Genomic DNA, 9,541 nt, shown 5'->3' with positions numbered 1-9,541 from the left:
TTAAATATGCACATGCTGATTTAAATCAAAATCCAACAACGAAACAATGAATCTGGGTGAAGCATTTTCAAAATAATCACTCACCTCACTCTCTTTTTCTACTTTTAAGTGTCCAACAACACGTTAAGGAGCTGCTGGCTCTCTCAGTGGCTCTCTGGACTCTATGGGGCTGACAGCTGTCTAACCAGAGGAAGAAGACCTGCCCCCAAGTCCTGCAGGAACCTGACATGTTCCATCAAACACACTGCTTTGTTGACCAAGAGGAATCACAATATTAAGGCTAGCCAGGCAGAAGGTTTCCCAGCCCACCCCCCCACCCCCCCTCAGGCATCCCAATTCCTCGGTGGGGCGTAACCCAGCCGTTTTATCTGCACCCATCTCCTCCTGTGTGTACACTGAGATTGGAACCGAGAGCGCAGCTCGACTGAACCTGCCATGTCAACAAAGTCTAGACCTTAAACCTGTGCTGTGTGACCTAAAGGTGTCTTTCAGGCAGCTAACTCTGTCACATCTGTTCATGTAAGAGTGACCATATTAATATGCAGACAAACGTCACAGTAAAAAGCAGAGCCTTAGAGTGTGAAGTGCCTGGAGTCCTCCTGATGGCACCAGATGTCCTGCATTGTTCTATGGATTACTAGAGCCACTCAGCAAACACCTCCAGGTGTGCATTCCACACCATTAAGGGGAAAGGTGGGGGCCGCTCCTTTGCATCAATAAAAAAAACGCTGACTTTTCTCTCTCTTGAACTCAGCGTGCCTGAGCAGAAGGAGAGACTGCTGGAACTGGGGTAAGAGCCAGTGCACCCGTATTCATGACGGGTTGAGAAAAGCCTCCCACTTCACACTAATCTGTAAACCCTCACAGAGGCGGGGCACTGAGCACGAGCAACTCATTTATGTGGCCCGAGATGAAGGGAAGTGCGATAGATGGCTAATCTTTGGTCTGGACTGTACACCTGGTCTCCGCAGGGTCTTTAATCTTCGAAGGAAGGAGCTCAAATTAGAGGCCGCGCTCCCACATCCCTCACATCACGCTGGACTACCAAAGGCGTTTAAACATTCACCACAAATGAATCGCTGACAGACAAAGCAGAGGCACTGTGATGCAAGACGGGGGTTTGGGAGGATTGAGGTTTAGACGTGAAGGAAATCCGTCCGGCAGGAAGACTTCAGAAATGTCACATGACTGCATTTCTTCTGTAAAAGCGTGTACTCGTGATGATATTGACGCTACAACAATACAATTTGATACGACACAAAAATAAAAACGCACGACAATACCAGCACGGCATTGTTTTGCTCGAGTCGCAGGCTGACCGAGTTTTATTCCATATTGTAAAAATACAACAGAACAGAACAGCAAACCACAAACTTCCTAGATAACAGACAGATAGATGAGGAGAGTGAACGCATGGCTTGTTAATTGGTTACTGGCAGAAAAAAAAGAGAGCGAGAGAGTGAGCGGGGGGGGGGGGGGGTACAGGGGAGAGACCGATAGGGAGGGCGAGGTGTTTCCTGTTTCCATTGCTCTAATTATACTACTCTCATGGGGTTAGAACCCATCAGTTAGAGGAACTTTGTCATTGAGGAACGTCTCAATGACAAATGTTTCTGCTTTCCTTCGTTCACTTTTAATGAACTTCCCTTTATGATAAAGACCAGAATCCATAGAGGAGACTGCTACACATTCCAATGAAAAGATATATTTTTAATATCTTCATGTGAACACAGGAAAACTGTTTCTGTTGGTCATCCGGTAATTGTTTCAATCCTAATTCAGACACAATAATACCCAAAACACTTGTGCTAAGTGATATGATCATGTGTCAATGTCTGCAATTGTAAGTGCTTGTTTTACACAAACTAAACTTTCACTCTGTCTGCCGGTGTGTTGTTGTCGGAGTAATGATTCCTTCCTGTTTAAAGATGCAGGAGAGATAAATCCCTGGAATTATGAGACTGTTGATAGATGTTGAGTCCGGGACAAAGCTTCTGTTGCTCCTGGAAGAACATTTATAGAAACCAGTATCTTCATCTGGGAGAATTATCCCTAAACACTGCCCTCCTCTGGTAGGTAACGCCAGTTTCTAAAACTTCCAGCGGAATACAACTGCTTGAGCTTCTTTTCACCGTGTTGCATACCAAATAGGTTTAACCGCAATTCAACAAAAGAGTAAGTGGCCATAAACTTCCTGTCTCATTTCTGAAAACACCCCAAAGAGAAGAATATTAATAATCAGCCTTTTAGTATGCAGAAGAGTGGAGGCAAGCTGAGAGAGAGAGGGAGAGAGAGAGAAAGAGAGAGAGAGAGAGAGAGAGAGCCTTGAGGGGGGAGAAGAGCCTTCATCCTGCAGCTCATCACCCAGCAACCTCACCACCGCACAGAGAATGTGTACAGTGGTCTGTCTGCAGGCGCCTTCTGCTTACTCTTACCACTTGATATAATGGCACAAGAAAATAAACTGCACCATCTACATGAATGAATCCACCTCAGATAAATAACCTTTCAACTGCTACTGGTGCATTTTTGTTGCTACTCATCATCAGGGTTCATCTACACTTAACAATCAACATCTGATACAGTCAGTGACTGATTTTGGTGTAAAATCCGAGTCTACACTGCAATATAACTTGTGATTCTTTCCCTGTTGTCATTATAAGTTACCATTTTGATGATAAATTGAATAGGGTTTTTTTTTGTTTTGCTTTGCGCTTTACACAATATCTTTATCATGTAAACTTGACAAAAGGCGCGGGTGAGCCGATGCTGCAGTCTGTCTCTCTGGCTCTAAATAAATATTCTTCTCGAGTCCTACAGCCGGAACTTGAGTCAAGTCTCAGGTCATTTGAGGATGAATCCAAGTCAAGTCTCAATACCCGACCACGACTGGAGCCCGAGACTCTCTGCTTATCACCTTTCAGCGTCTTCAGGAAACACTTCTCTTGTCCTGTATAATATTTGTGTGTTTCTGTCATGTCGTGTTGATGTTTTCCTAGGTTGCAGTTTTTTTGAACTCTCTGGGCCACCGTACAAAACCCTTCAATCATCTGGTTTGTAGCACAGCAGAGAAAACCCCTGTCAACTTATTGAACCGGACTCAAATGAGAGAACACTCTTCCTCTTTTGTGTCAGACTTGAGAGTCAGAATTAGTGAACCATTTTCCCTCCACATCCAACTCTGCTGCTCAGCTTAGGGCTTAATCAAGTGGAAATTGGAATAGGGGCTAGAGGGGGTGGTCGGGCTTGGGGTGCAGGCTAGAATGGAACAATTGTTCAGATAAAAGCCTCATGTTGAGTCCGCTTTGATGTTTCTTTTGGGGAGGGAGGGAGGTGGTGGTGGTGGTGGTGTGTGTGTGTGTGTGTGTGTGTGTGTGTGTGTGTGTGTGTGTGTGTGTGTGTGTGTGTGTGTGTGTGTGTATGGGGGGGGGGTCGACTGGGATTTTACAGTAGCATTTAACTCCATTAGGTTACTTTTTGCTCACCACTGGCTGGAGAGATTATGGGGTGTGGACCATTTAATGGACTGGAATAAAACACTGTCAAGACACCAGAGAGTCAGTAGAACATTTAGGATCCAATATTTGTCCTAAATGTTGTGTGGTTCCCTCACAGGGACACACAACAACATCAACATTCTAGTGGGATTCCCCTCCGTTTGCCCCTTTTCTATACAAGCAGACAGGCTCCCACTGATCTATTATGTTGCAAAGCCTTTCTCATGCATGTCTTGAATAGTCGGAGGATAATCACGTTTTCCTGAGACAGGCTTAGTCGGACTAAATAAGCTGCACAGTGGAGGAAGAAAAAAGTTGTAAGCTGTATTGCGAGAAAAGCTCGAATATGCTGATAAAGCTCGGTGCACATGGGAATGAGATGCAGTTCTGAGAAATAAAATCAAAACGTCTTTAAACGACGACACTGGTGGTTCGTCGGGCCACCATGTCTTGCCTACCTCTCTGTCTTGCGCCTCAGCAGGTGCACTTGGCACATCTCAGTGATGCTGCGTCCGGTCTCCTCGATGAGTCCCGTTCACGCGTCAAGTGTTCCACTTGTTGCAGAGTCAGTGAGGCAACCACGAAGGGGAAAAACTCGGTCAGCATCGCGGAGGAAAAACAAACAAACAACAAAACGTGAACTGCTAACCTTCCTGACAGTCTACAGCGGCTACTTACAGGCTTTGGATGGAAGTTGGTAGATGTGTTGAGTGCAGGTTCTCCAAGGCGCATAAAGTGGGTATTTGCATGAGGCCGACCCTCCCCTCGCCTTTCATAGCTGCTATTGTTTGTCTCAGTCGGGGCTCGGATTCAGTCCTTCCCTAAATCCCTGACGACTGCTGCAGGGAATGCTGCTGCTGCTGCAGCTTTTGCTGAGCTGTTGGCAATTAACAAAAGAAGCGAAGAAGAAATGATTGTGGCGGCTTTGGAAGAGAGGCTAGACATGAGCTCTGACGTCACTGTTAAGGGAGGAATACTCCTTATGTGTGTACATTACTCGTATTGTTGCGTGCATTGTCACGTGATGAACACACGCTGACTTGGCTTCCAAAAAAAACAAAAAACAACAACAACAACAAAAAACAAGAGCGTCTAGGATGACGGAAATCACTTTAAATAAGCCGGTAGAATTCGAGCGACTCATTCGACATTTTAGTCATGATGTTGTTATTTAAATGTTATTTGGATGATCATTTTAACAGGTGTACATATAAATCTTGTATTTATACGTCATTAAATCCTTTTTTCTGTATATGTATTTATGGTTTATATTTGAGTAAGTTTTTATTATTACTTCACTCAACTCAAATACATACACACATATATATATAAATATACATGTGCCAATTGTAACTGGATTTTACTGTTGTCTGCTGTTGGACTACATTCAAAACCAGACACAGTTTTTTGTTTTTCTGGGGGAGCAAAATTTGTAGATGAGATCCTGTGTTTTATCTTTATCCACTCACAGCTGTTTAAAGTACCTTGCCTCATGATTTCAGCAGATCTGATGATGTTTGGAAATAAGTTGATTGACCTTTGACCCTTATACACCACCACTTATTCCAAAATGTGTCATTTGTGGCAGCTACTGTGGGACAACAGCGCTCTATATCCCTAGATTTAGTGGAACGCACCTGCAGCACATGCTTCAAAAGTGCATCATTAATGGCTACTTGTCGCCGCCTAGTGGTTGCTTCATTTTCATGTGTTGATTGGTCCAAGTGGTCGTCCCATGAGTCTTTGCGTCATTACAAATGCTGACTTGCATCCTGAGCTAATGACTTTCACCCACAAATCGGTGACACACCTCCTTCTAATTCAATCCATCACCCAGAAGGATTCTAATTCAATGTTAACCCTTTACTAACTGCTCTCAATCCCACGAACCATTTTAATGTTATACTTCATGCAGAGCTGTTATTTTACGATTTGTAGCCACAGGACAGCGGCAGACATCCTAATATAGTGAGCAATGAGCAGAAATAAACAGTTCCAGCAGTAATATGAATAAACTATATAACGTTTATTAAAATATATAAAAGACAAAATACATATATGCATAATTATATTCATGGTGAAATATGCATATACAGTATTATAATTATACAGTAAAATGTGTTAATATATATAGATTTTTTTTATACATATAGCGAGATATTTTTGCATTAAAACTGGCAGTGGTGATTTCATACCCCCCCCCCCCTCCCCCCTGTCATATCCAAACCCCTCAGTCCACAGAGGGTCTCCCAGACAGAGAGGCCTCTGTGAGAAGCTTGAGAGCAGCAGCACCTTTACACCTGAGATCTGTGTTTTGGACACAGAACATGACAAATAGCTTTCAGGGACGTCAACCAGCAGCATCATGGGAGACAAGATGTCATGTCAACGTTCTCCTGTACGGTTGCTTCCTGGTACCTGGTTCCTGATTGAATGGGTGACGATGGCAGCAGAGAAAATCTACAAAATAAAACGCCAAAACCGTGCCACACACGTTTTGTAATTACACAATAACTTCTGAAAAAAAAAATCCTTCCAGTCCAATACGATTGGCCATCACACGATACGCATCCTCAGTATATCTAATCTCAGGATATATCTGTATAGCTTGCAAGAGGAGGATAAAAAAGATCCTGGGTAGAGCGTGAGACATGCCCACGGGGTGAGTCCTTCACACTGGTGTGGTGGTTGTGGTTGGTCCTGTACAGTCCCAGTCACTGTACACTGAGGCGGTCATGTCTGGTGGTAGTGGTGGTAGTGGTGGTGGTGGTGGTGTTCATGGTGGTGGTGGTGCTCATGGCGCTGGACCACAGGAACAACAAACCCCGGGCTCCCAGGTGGGCCTGACACTTGCTCTCTCTCCAGGTTTGACAGTACTGAGGGCACAGCATGTTGTTGCTGGGGGTGGGACTGAGGGGACAGTGGCGTTTTGGACGGGGACAGGGCTTCTCTGGCTTTGGCCCTCATGCGCTTGCTGTGACTGTATTGTAACGGGTGCTGATGGTGGCCAGAGGGTTGGACCTGGTGTGGCAAGTGGTACACATCTTGACCTCCATGAGCTGCTGCATTGCCCCCATGCAGCAAGGTTTGCAGAGGAGGATGGTAACCATGACATTTAGTGGATTTGCCTCCTCCGCCTCCTCCGTTATTCCCTCCGCCTCCCTTGTAGGTTCCTTTGGGGGATTTGAGGAACTGCATGCCTTTGCTTCGAGACTCTGTGGGGTTGTAGCTGTCACTGATGATCTGCGAGCGCCGCTGGTGAACCACTTGAGGTTCGGATTCTTGGGAGCGGGAGCGGCTCTGGCTCTGGGAGTTTCGACTGTGAGCCTCTTGGGGAGGGGGGGCAGGGGTTGTTCCTGAAGAATGAGCCAGAGAAAGCAAAGATTAAGAGGATTTTTTTTAAGTGATTTTAAAAGAAAGTGATTTTAATGTGTAATACCTTCAAATCTGGAAGTGTAGTTCTCTATTCCAGCCAAGTCCAGGTAGTGATTCCTCCTCTCTGTGTTCTCATCTACACAGTAATGCTGTCCTTCAGTGGTTGCCGCCTCATTGTTTTGCCCTTTGCTGCTAAAAATAAGTAATAAAAATATCAGGGTGTGAGTGAGAATGATCCAGCCTTCTGCCAGGCTTTCCTCTAAATGTGAACCCACCTGATGTAGGAGGACAGACGCTTGTCTGCTGAGCGGCCCTCCTCCTGGTGACAGCGTTCTGAAGACGGGAAGCACAAAAGACTCAGTGACATCACCATGCCAGGTAGCCACTTCATTGCAGACATGTTGCGAACACTTACTGAAAAAAGAGTGAACTAAGAAGCTAAAATTTCCTTTCCAACTGAACGTCAACAGAAAACCCCAAATTAGCTCCAAGTGCAGCTAATATCTAGTGTGCTTTTATGCTTCCGAGCCAGCAACATCTGCGGACCGTGGGGATTCTCCCAGATTGCAGGGAACGTTCCCACAACACTGGTAACATTAGCCACAAGTTCTACTGATGTCAAAGAAAATGAAAATGATCTTATAAGGGTTTAGGTTACCTGAGACAAAATGTTAGAAGTACAACGTTCCGAGGATGTTTTGGGGATATTGTTGAGTATTTGATCTCAAGTCTGTTCCCTCAAAGTTTTTAGAATGTTTTTTTTAGAGAAAAGTGGAGGATGAACTGAAAAGATTTTAGAAGCCAAAGTCACAGAGGCAGAAGGACATTGATGAGGGAAATGGGTTTAGTTTTCATTTACCTGTCCCTGTTTCTCGTCTGTGGCACCTGGGTTCTGGGGTGACGGTCAGTTTCACTCTCAGGGTCTTGCTCTTATTATGGCAGGAATGATTCACCGAGGCATCCACAACATCATAGATGGTGTGCATCAGACTGGACATGTCCTATGATGACAGGAAATACACACTGTTAGCTCAAATTTGACAGTTGTAGGACACAGAGACTACCCTGATGACATTTAACACATACATAAACACACATACACACACCTCTTTTGTCACTTTCCCACTATTGTCAAAGTCATACAGAGTGAAGATCCACTCCTGACGGTTGTCCTCCTCCACCGACACGTCACACTCCAAATCCTGTGCATACAAACACCTGCATTGAACATCTACAATATTTACTCACTTCACACAAATAAATTCTGCAAATGTGTCATATAACGTGTCTACAACATAGCAAACTACCCCGGACTTTATGACAGCAGGGGGCAGCACAAGTCTTGTCCTCAGTGTGGATAGAGAACATTTTTCAAGAGTATTTTTCTTAATTTTTGCATCACATTTGTGTCTGACAACAGAGATTTTTCATCCCCACTTATCTGAATTCAAGTTGACTTCAAAAAGTAAATCAAAACTAGCAAGTATGATTTAAGGAATTCAAGAGCCAGGTTTTGCTTTTCAACACATCACTTTTCATCAGAACCCCCTCAGCTTCCTGGACCTTGTGTGGGAGAACATAGAACAGAGTCCGGGTGGTGAGCTCGACCACTATGACCTTGTCTTTCTGCTTCCAGGAAAAATGAGCACAACCGCTATTCTCAGTTACAACTTTCTGGCAGTAACTTTGATTCAAATGTATCACGTAACATGGCTGTAATTGAAAAAATAAACATCTGGAATACAGGTCCTGCAGCGGACTGTGTGAAAAGCAGCGTACGTTTACAAAGGAGAGAAACCCCTGGGGAGAGAAGTAGCTTTACAGCGCTATAAGATCTCCCAAGCTCACATCACCACAGAGGAGATCTGAGCCTTCTGCACGTCTAAACATTACAATCTATTTATTCTATTTATTGGTCCCTAAATCTAATCAGGATATGGTCTGGAGCAGTGTCAACACATCGACAGGAATGCAGCGGCGGTGAGGATGGAGGTTGGCCCCTGTGCATTTATTTTCGAATCTATGTGTGAATCATTTCCACTCGCTGACACACAAAACAGTTTCAACACTCTTGTCAACACTTGCAAGAGACCTTTTCCTGACCTACAAATACTTCTCTAGATGATGACCCACTGTTGCACGAACTGAAATGTTTTTGCATTACTGTATTCCAGCGTTCAAACTAAAACGTGGACATAAGTTAGCGTTTTTAGCAATGGCAGAAGAATTGTGAAAATTGGCTGCAAGAGAGGCCAGGATGGGATTTGAACCCTTGACTCTAATGTTGTACTGTCACTAGACAGTATGTTGCAAGGCTGCTTACATCCAGACTGATGCGTTTCTTCCCGGAAGCTTTGGAAGCATCTCGTTCTCCGTCTTCCGCGTGAAGGTAGTGCAGGTAGCTCTCGCAGCCTTCAGCCTTCTCTGGAGGAAGAACCACTGCCGACACAGCAAAATGGAAAAAGTTAGTCGGAAAAACAGCTTTTTCTCACCAGGAATCCAAGTGATGTGATTACAAGCCTGATAACACAATAAACTTTACTTAGATGTTGATTGTAGCTTTTAGTAAAGGGCTGCTCACCAGGGCTGTTTGTTCGTTTGAAATCATAAAATTAAGTAATTTCAAGGATAAATAAGGGGATAACACTTTATATTAAGGTGCTTTTCAT

The 9,541-nt window shown here is 44.3% G+C and overlaps 1 protein-coding gene across 3 annotated transcripts in view; it reads right to left on the bottom strand.

Moving 5' to 3' along the window:
• Positions 1–5,703: 5,703 nt before the first annotated feature.
• nkd2b (NKD inhibitor of WNT signaling pathway 2b) overlaps positions 5,704–9,541 on the bottom strand; it is a 28,147-nt gene continuing 24,309 nt past the window's right edge. For 2 of the 3 annotated variants that reach the window (XM_086217238.1, XM_086217240.1), the window contains 6 exons: positions 9,196–9,311; positions 7,979–8,074; positions 7,732–7,873; positions 7,148–7,205; positions 6,937–7,064; positions 5,704–6,853 (listed from right to left, as the gene is read on the bottom strand). In XM_086217238.1, coding sequence (XP_086073364.1) covers positions 6,231–6,853; positions 6,937–7,064; positions 7,148–7,205; positions 7,732–7,873; positions 7,979–8,074; positions 9,196–9,311 — 1,163 coding nt within the window. In that variant the 3' untranslated portion in view covers positions 5,704–6,230. The remainder of the gene's footprint in view (positions 6,854–6,936; positions 7,065–7,147; positions 7,206–7,731; positions 7,874–7,978; positions 8,075–9,195; positions 9,312–9,541) is intronic. The other variant, XM_086217239.1, reaches the window with a different exon arrangement.

This window comes from Aulostomus chinensis, chromosome 11 (genome assembly GCF_037954235.1).
Source record: "Aulostomus chinensis isolate RoL2024-O1b breed Wild chromosome 11, RoL_Achi_v1.0, whole genome shotgun sequence".
NCBI classification, from domain to species: domain Eukaryota; kingdom Metazoa; phylum Chordata; class Actinopteri; order Syngnathiformes; family Aulostomidae; genus Aulostomus; species Aulostomus chinensis.
The sequence above is the reverse complement of the archived record's forward strand: the minus strand, read 5'-3'. Positions and strand labels throughout refer to the sequence as shown.